Below are 17,397 nucleotides of genomic sequence, written 5' to 3' on the forward strand. Positions count from 1 at the left end.
TGGGTCTTCTTGTTGAAAGGATGAACATGTGTATATGGACCAGTGGTGTAAAGTAACTAAGTACTTTTACTTAATTACTGTACTTAAGTACAATTTTGAGGTATCTGTACTTTACTTGAGTATTTCCAATTTCTAATACTTTTACTTCTACTCCACTACATTTCGAATCCAAATATTGTACTTTTACTTCGCTACATTTTTTGAAATACCTTATACCTTATATATAAACATATATTAACCACTTTGTCTTTAGCCTTATTTTATCCCTTGGCTATTTGAAAATAGCCGATCTACAAGCTCACAACGCGTCGCGATGCAACACATTGTGAGCTTGTAGATCTGCTATTTTCAAACATTTTGTACTTTTGGCACTTTAAGTACATTTTGATGCCAATACATTCATACTTTTACTCAAGTACATTTTGAATTCTGGAGTTTTACTTGTAAGGGTACCCTCACACCAAAATACCTATGAGAGTGGAATCCGCGTTCCGCCAATGCATTTCAATGAGAAGGGAGTGTTTTTTGCAGAAATCCTCTGCTGGCATGAAACCGCTTCACTCTCATTGAAATGCATTGGCGGAACGCGGATTCCACTCTCATAGGTATTTTGGTCTGAGGGCACCCTAACAAAGTATTTCTATATTGCTGTATTGATACTTTTACTTTACTAAAATGTGAGTACTTTTTACACACAGATATGGACATACCCCTCTGGTGCTCAACCACCACCTCCACATCATCCTACCACCAACAACAGAGACAGTCTTCTTTACCAGCTTGTCAGTCTGTTTCTGTTCCCTTTGTCCCTTTTGTTGATGGCATTGATTGATTGATTGATTGATTGATTGATTGATTGATTGATTGATTGAGGATTGAAGTTTGAATAGGAAAAAGGTACAGTTTCATGACAGTACAGTTCACCGATACAAGGTCAACTAAAAGGAAACTCAGGTAAGGCAAAGCTTATTTCCGTTGAGATCCTTCTCTTTAACTCGTATAATATTGAACATTGGCAGACGGATAGAACACAGTACTATGCAGTTGAGACGATACAATGTCTCCACGATTCTCAGAGATATCGTATATATATAAATGTGATACCATGAGGGAGCCTTTAAAAATGTAAACCTACATTATGGTCTAAATCAGTAGTTCTCAAACTTTAAAATGTCAAGGTCTCCCCTTCTTACCACCTAAACCTACCCCTAACCCTAACCCTAACCCTAACCCTAACCATAACCCCACTAAACTAATGCTGTGAGGTGGGGAACATAGAACCTGGGGAACATAGAACCTTGGGAACATAGGTTGGACCCCCTCTGACAGTATACAGGTCCATTTGGTTTCATTTGTAGACTGTCAGAGACCAGTATTTAGTCAGGGTATCTTAGTGGTGTAGTGTATCTTGTAGACCAGTATTTTGTCAGGTACATATGGGTATCTTTGTGGTTTAGTGTATTTATTAGATCTCTAGTACGATGCAGTAGATATCTTCAGCAACAAAGAAACACTTGTAAACCAAAGAAAAGAAAAAAAAGAAGAAAAGAAAAAAAAAGTAGTTACAAATAGAAGGGTCAGGAGGAGGGTGAGGTTTATTAGTTTTTGTCAGTGTGTTTTTGTCCCCTTTGTCCCTTTTGTTGAAGCAGAGAAGAGGATGCTTGCTTGCTTGACTGATTGAATACTTTATTAGCAGCTTGCATGGGAAAAGACATGACATGACATGACTTCGGATACAAGGTCTACAAATAGGATCTGAACCCAAGAAAGCACTTTACGGCTTGTTTACATTGGGGTCCTTTGTACTCAGTTCTGCCACAACAGAAGAGTAGAACATCTGCTGGAGCATCCTGTTACACACAGACAAAAGGACCAATGCTCAGGAAGTCTTCCTGGGGAAGAACTCTTTGCTCCGCTGGCCCTTCCTGTATAATAAGGCCTTCCTCATCTTTATCAGACCAGTTCAGCTGTAGGTGCACCGGTACATACATGACCAAGGACTTGAATAGGTGTCCACAGGGGCGTCACAAGGGGAGGGAAAGTGGGACTGAGTTACTAGGGCCCAAGGTGGAGGGGCCTTAATTATTGTATACTTTAGCTATTGGAAAATAGCAGATATACAAGCTGCGAGCTTGTAGATCTGCTATTTTTGAAAAGTTGTGAAAATGTGTGCAACTCAGATTTAGCTTCTGGGGGTCCCTAGAACTAAATATTTTGAGATGAAACCAGGAGGTCTATGGCCAAATACATATAATTTTGGTGTCCTTGACATGAAAAAGATTGAGCACCACTGACATAAAAACATTATGTTTTTCAAAAACCTTAGAAGGTTTTGAAATATTCAAAGACTTGCACAAAATAATGTTCACGATTTTTCAAAAATAGCTGATCTACAAGCTCGCAGCGCGGCACTCGGTGCCGCGCTGTGAGCTTGTATATCTGCTATTTTTCAATAGTTAAAGCACATGGGGGGCCCGTAGTGAATCCTTGTACCCAGGGCCCAGAATTTGGTGCGACACCCCTGTACTGGGTGTCCACAAATGACCTCCACTGACTCATGAGTGACCCATGAATGGTGCTGTTGGGGACTGCTGGTCCCTTTTCGTTTTCCTCTGGTGTTCGTCCACCGGCATTGCCAGTGGCTCAGGGGTAGAGAAACCGTTTTAGAACACCCAGGGTTCCCGAAGGGTTCCCAGTTCGATCCCAGGCTCCCCCAGAGTTAGTGTGGAAGAGTCCTTGAGCAAGACTCTGTCTGAACCCCTAGTTGCTCCTGATGAGCAGGTTGGTGCCTTGCATGGTTTCCTCTGCCATCGGTGTATGAATGTGTGTGTGTGAATGGGTGAAAAATGTGTGTGTGAATGGGTGAACGTAATGCACAATCTCTGTAAAGCGCCTTGGATAAAGGCGCTGTATAAACGCACCATTTACCATCTCTACCACCTCACGAAGCTCTCCACAAGTGTGTCTGTGGCAAAGTTTGTGTTAACTACAATGTACTACGACACTGTGCACATGGCACATTAGGAGTTCACTGGTACTAGTGGTTCTCTATAACGTTTTGTTTGCAAGGACCCCCCATAACTCTGAGAGGAGTTACAGACCTGTTATAGTCCATGGGCCATACGAGATGTCGGTATCAGAAAGGCGGCAAAGGTTATCATGCATTTTTGAAAAGCTCTATATCTGTAGATTATATTTTGGTATGATAACCCTTTCTGAGACACAGCTAAATTGGTGTTATTATCAGCCGCTAGAGTTGGTGTCCCGTTAACTTTACATTACAGGAAAAAAAAGCAAAAAATGTGTCTGCTTTAAGTAGCATATGAGGGGTCAAACTAGGGTTTTTTCATGATTCTGGATCCATTGCAAGCATCTGTTTTGCACAAAAAACATTCCTTGGGCTACCAAACGGCCCCACAAGACTATGGTTTAGTGATGAAAAGTGATGAGTCATCACTTTTCACACTTTTGTGGGGGCCATTTTAGCCTAAGGAATGTTTTTATGCAAAACAGATGTTTGCAATGGATTTAGAATCATGAAAAACCGCTAGTTTGACCCCTCATATGTTACTTAAAGCAGATTCGTTTTTAGCTTTTTTTCCCTGTAATGTAAAGTTAATGGGACACCAACTCTAGCGGCTGATAACACCAATTTAGCTGTGTCTCAGAAAGGGTTATCATACCAAAATATAATCTACAGATATAGAGCTTGATAATGCATGATAATTACAAACATTTTCATTTCAGGGACCCCCAGTTTGACATGCATTAGGCTACGGACATTTCTATCTCTGAGAACCCTATTTATATTGTAAAATCAATGTTAATTTAACTCTTGAGAGTGTACACTCATTTGTACATTTGTCCCCGGACCCCACTTTGAGAACCAGTGCATTACAGTGGTTCTCAACCTTTTCAGGCCACAACCCCCAAAATAATCATATTTTAACTGGGACCCCCCCCCCACCCTGACGAGCACTAAGAGTTGAGGCATTACATTTTGTATAACACAGTTCTATTGTGAAAATAGCAGATCTACATGCTCACAACACCTTGCAGCACGAGGCGTTGTGAGCATGTAGATCTGCTATTTTCACAATGTATGCCTCTCTAATATTTGACAGTTTGGCCAATGTTTAATTTGTCATTTCAGAGGTATTAATAAGTCTTTAAATTGTCACTTTAGAAATGTGCAGATACCCTAGTCTATACACTTAAACTTTATGTTGGTTTGTTTACTGTTGAGCGAGAAAATAATGTTGCACATTAAGCTTATCATCTGGGGGACCCCTGCCCGTGGGGGTCTCCGGAATTCACTTTGAGAACATTTGGTTCCTAAAGTATCATTTAGCTGGGGACTCCCTGGAACTCCCCTCAAGGATCCCTCACCCCTGTGGGGGTCCCCGGCCGGACCCTACTTTGAGAACCAATGATGTAAGGATCCTCTTGCTTGATTGATTGATTGAAGACTTTATTAGAAGTTTGCATAGGAAAAGGTACAGTTTCATGACGGTACAGTTCACTGGTACAAGGTCTACTAAAAGGAGATCCATGAAAAGACTAAGCTTATTTCCACAGGAAACCATTAAAGTATCTCATATAACATTGAATGACAGATTGATTGATTGATTGATTGATTGAAGACTTTATTAGAAGTTTGCATAGGAAAAGGTACAGTTTCATGACGGTACAGTTCACTGGTACAAGGTCTACTAAAAGGAGATCCATGAAAAGACTAAGCTTATTTCCACAGGAAACCATTTAAGTATCTCATATAAAAAAGTATCTCATATAAGACAAATAGAACACAGTACTATGTAGTATGCAGTAGATATGTAAAGAAAAACAAAAAAGAGAACAGTAAGTCTAAACAAACAGTAAGTATATACAAAGCTGCACGGGGACCCCCATGCCTGAACTCCCTCAAGGACCCCCTGGGCCCTGGGAGGGACCCCACTTTGAGAAGCCAGTGTGCATTATTATATTGCAGTGGGGGGCGGGGCCATTGTTGGTGTCTAGCCTCTCTGTGTGTGCTGCTGCTAGCAGGAGGAACAAAGGCTCTCCTAGCTCTGTGCTGTGGAACATAGAGGATCATCAACAACACGCACTGCTCGTTAAAAACGCCTTTTATTCAACAAAAAAACCCAAACTTTAAGAAGATAGAAGAAGCCACTTCTTTCTCGGAGGGGTTTAGCGTGTGTTTTCTGCTTGTTTTGGAGCATATATTCATTCGGGGGGCCCAGCAGGCTGAGGCAGGCTGTTGTTTGTTGTTGGCCGGGGAGAGGAGAGGAGAGCCACGGTTCTCGGCGTGGAGGAAGAGTCGCTCCTCCAAGCCCCGCAGAGGAGGCCTCAACACCGGCCACAGACACACACCGCGTCCCGGTGATCTGAACTGAACCCCCATTCTCTGCAGGTAAAACTGGGTTGATTTGGAGCGTTACAGAATATAAGATGATAAACAAGCATAAAACAAGAAGTAATGTGGTGTTGTGTATAAAAAATAGTGAACGATGCATGCATGGATCTCTTTCTACTGGGGTGATAATAATTCAAGCAACTAAAATAGCTTTAGCAGCAATGTCGGTCTGTTCTCTGCATAATGAATGCATGCAGAAGCCTGCAACAAGGGAACCTCGCCAGTTCACTTCAGATGTTATTATATGGACATGTTGGGCTCGATCTGCTGAAAATAGCCGATCTACAAGCTTACAATGCGTCGCGATGCGACGCATTGTAAGCTTGTAGATCGGCTATTTTCAAAAAAGGTTTGTCTTGAGTTGAGATGCGATGCTGTGCGATTTATGTTGTGTTTGCTGTGTTGTTGACCTGGGCCTATGTAGGCTATGTACAGTATGTATTCTTATCATTTGGATCCAGGGACTTCTTTTTGCATCAATTTCCATTCAAAGGAGCTTTATTTTATGACTTATTTCATTTTATTTAGCCCTGAGTGAGAAGGCTTGAATAAAAAAAACATAACATGTTGAGAATCACTGGTTTATCACACTGTAAGAGATGGTCTTGTAAGTATTTTAGGGACTTTGGAATCAATTTCAATTCAAAGATGGAGCTTTATCTATGACTTATATTTCATATTATTTAGGCCTGCCTGAGAAGGCTTGAATAAAAAAACATAAAAAAAGGTTAAAATGACTGGTGTATCACTGTATGTAAGACAGGTCGGATAGGGATTTGATTGATTGATTGATTGATTGATTGATTGATTGATTGAATACTTTATTAGCAGTTCAGTTAGAAGGTTGCATAGGAAAAAGTACAGTTTCATGACAGTACAAATCACTGGAACAAAGGTCAACTAAAAGGAGATCCTTGTAACGTTACACAGGAATTGATCGATTGAAGATTTTATTAGAATAATGGACATGTTAACCCTCGAGGTCTTGAGATGCTGTGTTATTTTTTCTGTTGACCTGGCCTATGTATGTTATTATTATCCAGATATACTTTAGACTTTACATCAATTTCAACTCAAAGAAGGAGCTTTATTGGCAGAATGCAATAAAAAAAAAAATTGAAAATGGGGAACGTATACAGTTGGAGGGGGTATACAGCAACAGCATCACACACCTCAGCCAATAACCTGTTTATTTATTTATTTATTTGCTTCATAAGTAATTCATTCTAGCCCAATTACTTGTCGTTAACTTGTAACTGACTGGTCAATAGCATCGACTGGACACTGTTGCAGTGCACACTATGAGATACATGAAGTGGTTCCTCCTGTGTAAATAAGCCGAAACACTTACTAGAATCTCCTTTTAGTTGACCTTGTACCAGTGATTGATGTACTGTCATGAAACAGTACTTTTTCTTATGCAAACTTCCAATAAATTCTTCAATCAAACTGATGGAAGTGATCTTTTAGGAGTGATTTATCCTCGCTCTGTGGATGCTCCTGACTGTCCCTGAAGTGAACCACCCCTCTCTCATTAAAGGCATTTATGTTCAGCCCCCAGGAGATTATCATGGGATGGGTGCCTGCCTGCCTGGGTTTAGATTGGATCCTAAAATACCCTGGGATCATGGTGGTGTGGTGGTGTACACACTTGTAATGGCGGCTCATTCATGACTGACTGACTTAGGGGTCTGTGGGCAATTAGAAGCAAGAGTCTGAATGAATGAATGTGTGAACATGATTTGTCTAATTAATAGAACATGTTAGGCTGTTTTTTTCCTTTGCCTTGATAGAAAACATGCATTTATCTTGTCTAACAGACGAGGTGCACGTCAGGGGTGCACGGTGGAGGAGCATTATTGTAGTAGAGGATTGTTGCTCCAGGTGGAACAATGGTTGGTTAAAATGGGACTGAATGAAATGAATGCTGTCTGCTGCTGCTTGTTGGTGTAGCTACTAGCTGGGGGAGGAGGGGGAGTCTTTGGGTCAGAGGTGATGCATTGAGAAGCATTGGGGGGTCCCTGGGGGGTCCCTCTCAGACCAGTGTCACCCCCATAGTGAAGGGGAGGAGAGAGCATGACCTGCTCTGACTGTCTTGTCTCGTCTTGGACGCACCACAACAAGGCAGATTTTGTATACTTGGTTGCATTTCTCTGCTTTCGGGCTCCAAAATGTTCATTTTCGGGAAAATGAGCTCGAGTGGAGTTAGGAGGTTTTGACAGAAGGGCTTTTTACTACTTTTCATTGGTTCAATATTATTTTAACCAACACACAGACGTAAAGGGTGTTAAATAGCACATATTTATGAAAAAAGAGAGGGCCAATCGGGTGGAGTTAGCTGGTTTGGCAGAAAGTGTGGAGTTAGGAGGTTTTGTCCCAAGCACTTTTTTACTACTTTCCATTGGTTCAATATTATTCTAACCAACACTCAGATATAAAGGGTGTTCAATAGCCGTGATTTATGCCATAAAATCTAAAACCTCAAAAATGGAGTTAAGAGGTTTTGGCCAGACAGTGATGATATGTTTTAGCAATAGAGGGTTTAAAATGTAAACCCTCAATTGGTAAAACGTACTTATAATATACATACTTGATACAGTCTTTTTTTTTCTCACTCTCTACCAAATCTCTTTGCCAAAAAATATGCGATCTACAAGCTCACAAGGCGCAGCAGCGTTGAGCTTGTAGATCTGCTATTTTTTGGCAAATGTTCCGCCCCAGGATAATGGATCTTGGGGGATATTTTGATTATCGCGATAATATCTTACGTCGCTTCGTTTCTTTGGTCACAGTAATCGTGATATGACATTTTCATATCGTCCCATTCCTACTGGGATCAATTCACCTTTTATTTGCCGAGCTGCATATCCGGTACCATTTAAACTTTAAATGGATATGCATCATATCCGGTAGCATTTAAACTTTAAATGGATATGCAGCATGCGGCAAATAAAAGGTGAATTGATCCCAGTGCATGACGGGAGGACGATATCACGATTTAATGTAAATCTCCATGATACGATTAGTGTTTTTTAATCAGAATAAACGATAATTATGGCTTATCGTCTCATCCCAAGTTGCATGACGGTGTTGCACATGGGAAATGTCATTGTTCCTAGTTCCTTCCTACATCCCATTAGTCTGAATCAGGTGAATGTTAACCTGGTAAAAAATACTATATTAACCTATCCCTAACCCTAACCTCAGTAAAACTATGCCTAAACCTAACCCTAACCAAATAGTGATGTGTCGTTCATGAGTGATTCGTTCATAAGAATCGAATCATTAGCATGACTAGTGAACGATTCGTTCAAATCCCTGAAATGGGTCGTTCACACTTTCGTTCACACCCCCGCCCCTCTCCCTATTAGCCCTGGCCGGCAGACAGAACGCGACGGCGGGCTGCTCGCGACGAAATAAAAACGCTCCCGCGATTGTGTTTTTCACGGGGCGATCGAGCTATGAACGAGTCTTTTGAACAAATCTTTTTAACGGATCATTACCGTGAACGTGAATGAAATGATCCGTTCACTGAAATGAACGGGATTGCCCATCACTATAACCAAATTAGGACTAATGATATGTAGGACTAATGAGATGTAGGACTAATGAGATGTAGGACTAATGAGATGTAGGACTTATGGGCAGTCCCCCATGAGAAATGGGGCGGCCTGCTGTTGTTTGTGAGAGCCAGTGATTGTTGTTTGATAAGAGAAGAGAGACTGCCGTGTGTGGCGTCGTGCAGCAGTGGAAGATGGGCCGGTAGATAAACCGTGATGACGCTGACACAATCAGCTCCTCTCTATCATTCAATTCAAATTCAATTGCATGATAGCTTTATTGACATGAGAAAACATACGTTTACATTGCCAAAGCAAGTGTCAAGAAATAATTAAAACGGTTGAAACAGGGGAACGTATATACAGTTGTAGGGGGTACAGCATTGTGTAAACGGCTATGTCTCATTTTGTTGTTATGTACATGTTATATATACAGGGTATAAAACTTTTTGGGACAAAATGCAGCAATCTTTTGCTGTCGCTTTGGGAACAAAAAGCAGCGTTTTTCCTCAAAATGATTTGATGTAGTATACACAAAAAACTAAAAAAAAAAGAAGAAAAAAATCAGATAAAAAATGTGTTTAAAAGTAGCAGCTCTGTTTCTATGTGCAGTAGGTCTAGAGAGAGGTCACTCTTAAGCCCTTTGCACACAGGCGCGTTTATCCGCACGGATAAAACGGACAATTTTTTTTTTTTTAAAGAAAACAATGATTCTCTACGACCTCATGCACACCGGATCCGAATTAGCCGTGCGACGAGTGTCTGCGGCCGTGCGTTTTATTCTCGATCGAACACAGTTCGATTTGTGCGTCTTGTCGCATGCGGTAAAAAACTCATCACTCCTTTTATGACTCCTTTTGGGATCCGCAGCGCCGATTCCGCACAGCCTTGCACACCAAATCCAATGCGTTTTATTCATGCAGCAAACGAAAAAAACGCAACTGTCCTGTGTGCAAAGGGCTTAAGGGTGGTTGTGTTCCATATTCTCTAGCCTTCTTTTATCGCAACAGTTCACACATGTTGCAGCTCTGTTTGCACATTATTGTAGTAGTTATGGGATTTTCTTTTGTCGTCGGTCATGTTTTCAAACTCACTCTGGGTGTGTGGTGTGTAATCTGTGGGCTCATACATGGGGAAGGGACGATTCGCGATATTATCATTTATCGTGATAAAAAACACTCACGATAATCGCATCGTGGAGATTTAATTTATGGTGAATGCACTTGGATCAATTCACCTTTTATTTGCAGAGCTGCATATCTGGTACCCCTTAAACCCTCTATAATTGGTAAAGGGTACTTATAATATACGTACTTGATACAGTTTTTTCACTCTCTAACAAATCTCTTTGCCAAAAAATGCCGATCTACAAGCTCATACTTGATAGTTTTTTTTCTCACTCTTAACAAATCTCTCGCCAAAAAAATTGCCCGTTGTGAGATCTGCTATTTTTTGGCAAAACGTTCTGCCCCAGGATAATGGATTTTGATTTGCGCAATAATATCGTCAATCACGATGTCTTTTGTCACAATAATCGTGATATGACATTTTCATATCGTCCCATCCCTACTCATACACCTCTGTTTCTTCTAGCAAAGCTTTAGAATCCTCTGCTTTGAAAATCAAGACAACTTCAATAACAAGCCTAACATGGAATGTATGCACAGCAGATTCCAGGTTGTTGGACCCTAAATCCATGGATGCATAACTTAATTGTGATTGTATGTGTTTGACTGTAATGCAATCTTTCTGTCATCTCATCTCTCCTCCTCCTTGGTAAGATCTGGATGGCATTGGAGACATTTTCTTCCTTTTAAAAGCCCTGCTGTTGTGTTATTCCTGCATGAATGGCTTAGCTGGGCAGGCAAGGGTTAACAGCAGCCTGGCACAGAGAGAGAGAGAGAGAGAGGGAGTGGGAGTGGGGGATGGGCGCGGAACTAGAGGCAACTAGAGACACACGCACGCACGCACGCACGCACGCACGCACGCACGCACGCACACACACACACACACACACACACAGCCCCATCTCATGTGATCCCAGCCACACTGTGTGTGTGTGTGTGTGTGTGTGTGTGTGGAGGTCTCCTATAATGAGCAGGCTGAGGACGCTACAGGAACACACAAAGAACATGCTAGTCCTCTCCTCTCCACTCCACCGTGTTCCCCTAAAGCAAAGCATTCCTTCATTTCATTAATTGTTTCCACAGATAACTGTCTGCCAACAAATCTAATAAAGCCGTTTCTTTTTGTGTCTCTCTCTCTCTCTCTCTCTCCTGGCCGGGTTCCTCCCCTCGTCCGTCCATTTACTGGATTAATAACCATGCATTAGGAAATGAAAACAGCAGGAAATTGTTTTTTTTTTCTCTCTCTCTCTCTCCCCCCCCCCCCCCCCTCGTGATTGCACTTTCACTTGAATGAATCTCCATAATGAAGTGGGTGCCAGAGATCAGAGAGTCTACTGTGATATTTTGAACGCATAATACCTGATGACTGTTAGTGCAGGGGTCTGCAACGTTTTCAGGCCAAGGACCCCTTAGTTGAGAGAGAGAGAGAGAGAGAGAGAGAGATGAAGCAGGGACCCCCACGACCTGTTCATAGATTCCATATAGTTAACTTTCGTTTGACAGCACAATCATCGGTGTATTTTGGATTCATGTCAATTTGTGTTTCCAGATATTTAACCACTTGAACCGTCAATACTTGACCTTTCACTCTGTACTTAGTCTGTTCTTTTTCCCCTCTACACCAAACCTCTGTGCCCCAAAAAAAAATGCCAATTTCACAACGCTCTGCGAGGCGTTGTGAGCTTGTAGATCTGCTATTTTTCTCAGAAGTTCTCTGAATAAGGACACTAGGGTTCAAGATTTGGAGGACCCCAATAAAGGCATAAAAAAGCCCAAAAACAAATCTTAAAAAAAATATATATATATTTGGAGGTCCCCCTATAGTAACTCTGAGGACCCCCAAGGGGTCCCTGACGCCTTGATGTAGTGTGAACTGTGAACCTCTTGCTCTCTTTGACGTTGTGCTTCTCTCCTCCTTCTCCGCAGGCTGTTCGTCAAAGTCGTTCAAGCTGTACTCCCCTAAGGAGCCCCCCAACGGCAGCACCTTCCCCCCCTTCCACCCGGGCGCTATGCTGGACAGAGATGTGGGGTAAGGTCCCATACACACACCACACAGGTCCCACATACACCACAGTCACTATGCTGGACAGAGATGTGGGGTAAGGTCCCACACAAACGCCACCACGGCCAAAACACCCAGGGCCTGTTCTGTTGGGGAGAGAGAAGGAGAAGACTCCAAGGCCAAAATGTTATCTCACTGTTTCCCAAACTGGGCCACGGACCAATTCTTATGGGTCGTGACTCACAAGTAAAAAATCCCATTTTCTTTTTCCTACTTGTGGAGGAATTCTGATCAATCAATAACCAATGAGAAAATGAGGAGACAAGACAATATATTAGGTGGTGGTGGTTATGATTTATGTAACATGATATCATGGACAGAAGTAGTTTAACACTCTGGTCAGTGGTATGTATGTATGTCTTAAACTGCCATCAAAGTAGCTTAAAAGTAGCTTACCTCTGCCATTTTATAGAAAAAATATCCATCCGCTATTTCCAAACGCAATCTTTTGTAGAATACAGGTGTATCTGTCATCGAGCCAAAACTGACGCCTCGGCGCAGCCATTTGTAATGAACAAGGCTAGCAAATGTCCCTCACTCTCACCAGTAGTTTAGAGCATAGGAATGGAGAAACTAGATCCAGGCATAGAAAACGGGCTAGAAAATTGATTCCGCTGCCATTGTTGTTTATGTGTGGTGGAGATTTGAGACCAGCGTTACGGGAGCTGTTTCTACTGTAGACACCCGCGACCCCCCCTCATCTGCTCACAGTGCTCAGTCAGGGACCCCCCCTCATCTGCTCACAGTGCTCAGTCAGGGACCCCCCCTCATCTGCTCACAGTGCTCAGTCAGGGACCCCCCCTCATCTGCTCACAGTGCTCAGTCAGGGACCCCCCCTCATCTGCTCACAGTGCTCAGTCAGGGACCCCCCCTCATCTGCTCACAGTGCTCAGTCAGGGACCCCCCCTCATCTGCTCACAGTGCTCAGTCAGGGACCCCCCCTCATCTGCTCACAGTGCTCAGTCAGGGACCCCCCCTCATCTGCTCACAGTGCTCAGTCAGGGACCCCCCCTCATCTGCTCACAGTGCTCAGTCAGGGACCCCCCCTCATCTGTTCACAGTGCTCAGACAGGGACCACCCCTCATCTGTTCACAGTGCAGGGACCACCCCTCATCTGCTCACAGTGCTCACTGCTCAGACAGGGAAAAGAACGAACGAACGGCCGCTGCTTCTTGGCCGTGTGCTACTTGAATAAACGGACGAGCCTGCTCTATTGCACTTCTTAACAATAAGAAGTGGTGAAAATAGCAGATCTACAAGCTCACAGCGCATTGCTTCGTGCCTTATTGTGAGCTTGTTGATCGGCTATGTTCACTAGTTTGGGTACCCGGGCAAACGTCTCCTGGTATTTCTCTTTTGGGTCACGAGCTGAATAGTTTGGGATCCTCTGCTTTATCTCACTGTCTTTACTGTATGTGTGCTGCTATGCCTCACATTCAAGCTTTTGAGTGTGACTCTCCTTCATGGCAAGGCTGGATACTTTGGCTAGCCATACCATATGTGTGATGATATTGACGATTCAAAATGTTTACCATGTATTGTGAAACCGTAAGCAAGGTGTTATGAATTAGCGATTAAAAACATACGTGATTTCAGGGAAAGCTGTCAGTATAAAGACCACACCACTATATTAACTTGTTCATACAATCCAGGGGTAAACATTAACTCTCCCACCGCTTTGAACGTTCACGTTCGCCCGATTGCGCAAGACCTCTCCGCCAATACGGCGCTCGTTCGGTTCGTTCGTCTGATGACTGTAAGCTGATGAGGGGTCGCGCGGCCGTCTACTGTAAACACATTTTCCGCGGTGATGGTGTAAAAAATCCATTATGCGTTAGATCAACGGAGAACAATTCACTTCCTTGTTGATTTCCTCTGGCTGTAAGGCTCTGGGGCCAGTGACTGGTCTTCTTCTTCTTCAACACATAACAGGCAAATTCACATTCATTCTCGCATGACGCCGCCCTCTGCTGCCTGGCAGACCAAAGTGCACTATTGCACAACCCAAAAAAATAAAAATAAATAAATAAATGTCTGTCTGTCTATCTACTATAACGTCGCAAAGGTAAGCCGCTTTTTGATGGCACCAGACCCAATAAATAAATAAATAATCTGGCAGTGGGAAAGTTAAGGGAAATCTGCCTCTGGTCCTCTGGTCCAGGCCCTTTTCAAGATCACTGGCCCCACCATTGTAGCTGCTGGCCCAGGAACATTATCTTTTAAATCGACAAATAATAGTCAAGAATTTTTGTGATGGGCTTACAGAATGCTATGTTGTAACATCATTTAACTCTTTTACCGCTTTGGACGTTCCCGTTCGCCCCATTTTTCACGGCGGCGTGATGCCAATAGCTCGTTCTTTGGCTCGTTCTTTTGTACCTTGTTTTGATGTCTGTAAACTGATGAGGGGTCGCGCGGGTGTGTACAGTTAAAACATCTCCCGTAATAGTGCTCTCAAAAATCCACTGGACGTTAGCATCAATGGAGTAACAAAACACTTCCTTGTTATTTTCTCTGGGTCTATTGCTCTGTAGCGATTCAGTGGTCTGGACGGATGGCAGCCGACCGCCGCCATTTCACATTAATTCTTGCATGAGGTTGCCCTCTACTGCCAGTATAGCCAAAGTACATCTATGTAATGAGAAAAAATTATAATAATAATAATAATAAAAAATGAATAGATCTTTGTCTATAACATCGCAAAGGTAAGCTGCTTTTGCTGGCACCTAGTCTGGTAGGATTCACCTCGAAACATGGGCTGCAGATTGTTGTAGTGTTGTTGTTTGTTGTTTCTATTCTGAATGTTTTGAAGGTTTGCATAGGTGTTAGTTTTTTGGTCTTTTTCTTTTTTTATGGCATTCATTTTACTGGTGCAAGTGAAAGGTGTGTTCTAGTGGCCCAGGGGGTCTAAATAGTACTTCCAGTCCAGGGTGCCATTTATAATGTCTACCCCTGCAATCAGTAGCCTAGTAAACTAGACTCCTATCAGAGCTTTGGGATCCGCATTTGTATTCATCCCGACCTAGTCGCTTTTAAGGCTGTCACAATAATTACATAATTGTCTAATCGCAATTATTTTTCATTATAGTCATAATCGTTTCCATGTTGAAAAATCTTCAAATATTTCCAAAAAAAAGTCAAAAAGTAAAAAATAGTGGAAATAGCAGATCTACAAGCTCGTTGTAAGCTTGTAGATCGGCTATTTCCACTATCAATGTTCTTTTTTAAGTATAAAGTTGTCAAATATGTCAGTAATGTCTTTGTATATTTAGGTTATGTGTCATATCTGCCATGTGCAACTTCAAAGCCTTAAAGCCAAACAGAAATGTAATTGTCAACGACAAAAACGCGATTAAATTGTTAATCGCAATTATTTGAGTGACAATTAATCGTCATGTAACATGTCATAATCGCGACAGCCCTAGTCCCTTTGCCATCCAACATCAGAGCACTGCTTTTTGTGCAATCTGACTCTTGAGTAAGGGAAGGAATTAAAATTAGCCTATATCAGTAAATATATCTTTCAGTTAATTAAAAGCGTATACTGTCTGTGTTTCTGAGAGATACAGTTACAGGATCACATCACATAATAATGGCTACTCAAGCCTTGTCTATTTTCTTACACTTACTTTTTCTTTGAGAATCTTTGCCCTGCTCAGTCCACAGCATGGCTGAGAGAAACGCTTTAGAGCAGGGGTCTTCAACGTTTTCAGGCCAAAGGACCCCTTAGTTGAGAGAGAGAGAGAGAGATGAAGCAGGGACCCCCACAACCTGTTCATAGATTCCATATAGTTTCATTGTTTGACATCATTGTATTTGGATTCATGTCACTTTGTGTTTTGAGATATTTAACCATTTGAACCGTCAATACTTAATACACTTTATCTTTCACTCTGTACTTAGTCTGCTCTTTTCCCCCTCTACACCAGAGCTCTTTGCCGAAAATAGCCGATCTACAAGCTCACAACGCCTCGCAGCGCGAGGCGTTGTGAGCTTGTAGATCTGCTATTTTTGGCTAGGATTCAAGTGGTTAATATAAAACAGGAGGGAAAAAAGGTTTCTATCACACAAAGATTTGGAGGACCCCCTGTAGTAACTCTGAGGACCCGCTAGGGGTCCCGGACCCCCTGTTGAAGAGGGAAGGAGCTGAAAGGTTTCATTAAAACCAAGTGTCAGCCTGGCAGCCTCCAGGCATGCATGGCCTCATGCAGCCCAGCTCCTGTTACCAGCTGCACTGCTGATTACACACTGGTTGCTGTTAGGTTTTCGGTTACAAACTGCCTCCCATGTTAGACTTATTCTTGTATGTGGAATAAAAGTAGAAGAAGCGCTGCGTGGGTCCGTGAATAGGCTATTACAATAGGCTGAAAACGGGTGCTCTTTGGAGAGGGTATGTAGATATTGAGGCAAAAAAGATTCTAGTTCCATTCCACTGTAACAGAAAACAGTGCACTGATAAAGTGGGGAACTAAGAAAAATCCAAGGCAGCTCCGTTCAGTTCAAGGTAGAAAACAAGTTTATTCAGCTCATGGCAGCATTAAAAGAAACGACCAACGCGTTTCGGCCTCGTTTGGCTTTCATCAGGGTCCGCTAGCAATGACAGAGACAGACGTCATTATATAGCCCCATTATTCTTGTATGTGTTTGTTTATTTATTCTGCACAAATAAGACCAGTTAGACCACTTTAAACTTGGCGTCCTCCATTTTGGACGTTGCACATTATAGGTGACAAGTCAAAGACACCCCCAAATAAAAATATGTAAAAATAGCACATCTACAAGCTCACAGTATATGGCGTTGCAGTATGTTGTGAGCTTGTATACAAGGCTTCCTTAGCTATTCCTTGTATGAAAGTTATAGGGCCTAAGTCAGGAGTGTCCAAACCTTTTTCAAAGGGGGCCACATTTGTCTCCTTACAAAATGTACTTTCGGTTTGACCATAACAAATCCACATACATATCCATCGCAATTACAATATTTTATTTAACTATCATGATCAATATTTAATATCAGTGGTCTTTTGTCAGGTGTGTGCTCTGAACAAAACACAAATAACATTACCAAATGTAACCAGACGTGAAAGGTAATACAATAAAACAAAATAGCCTTTCTTTGATCCCTTCAGCATGAGACAACAGGGAATAGAACAAGAAATCTTGAAAAATTAAAGTATGACATATTCTTGTTTGACATTGGTGGTGGTGGGCCATTTATAGTACAATTTACCAAG

At 42.2% G+C, this 17,397-nt stretch overlaps 1 protein-coding gene across 3 annotated transcripts in view; it reads left to right on the top strand.

Annotated features, from left to right (window-relative positions):
• ldb1a (LIM domain binding 1a) overlaps positions 1-17,397 on the top strand; it is a gene marked incomplete at its 3' end in the record, with an annotated part of 63,181 nt that overhangs the window by 18,139 nt on the left and 27,645 nt on the right. For all 3 annotated transcript variants that reach the window (XM_080740180.1, XM_080740181.1, XM_080740182.1), the window contains exon 2: positions 12,030-12,132. In XM_080740180.1, coding sequence (XP_080596306.1) covers positions 12,030-12,132 — 103 coding nt within the window. The remainder of the gene's footprint in view (positions 1-12,029; positions 12,133-17,397) is intronic.

Source organism: Nannobrachium achirus (genome assembly GCF_963921795.1).
Source record: "Nannobrachium achirus genome assembly, chromosome: 13".
Classification (NCBI taxonomy): Eukaryota; Metazoa; Chordata; class Actinopteri; order Myctophiformes; family Myctophidae; genus Nannobrachium; species Nannobrachium achirus.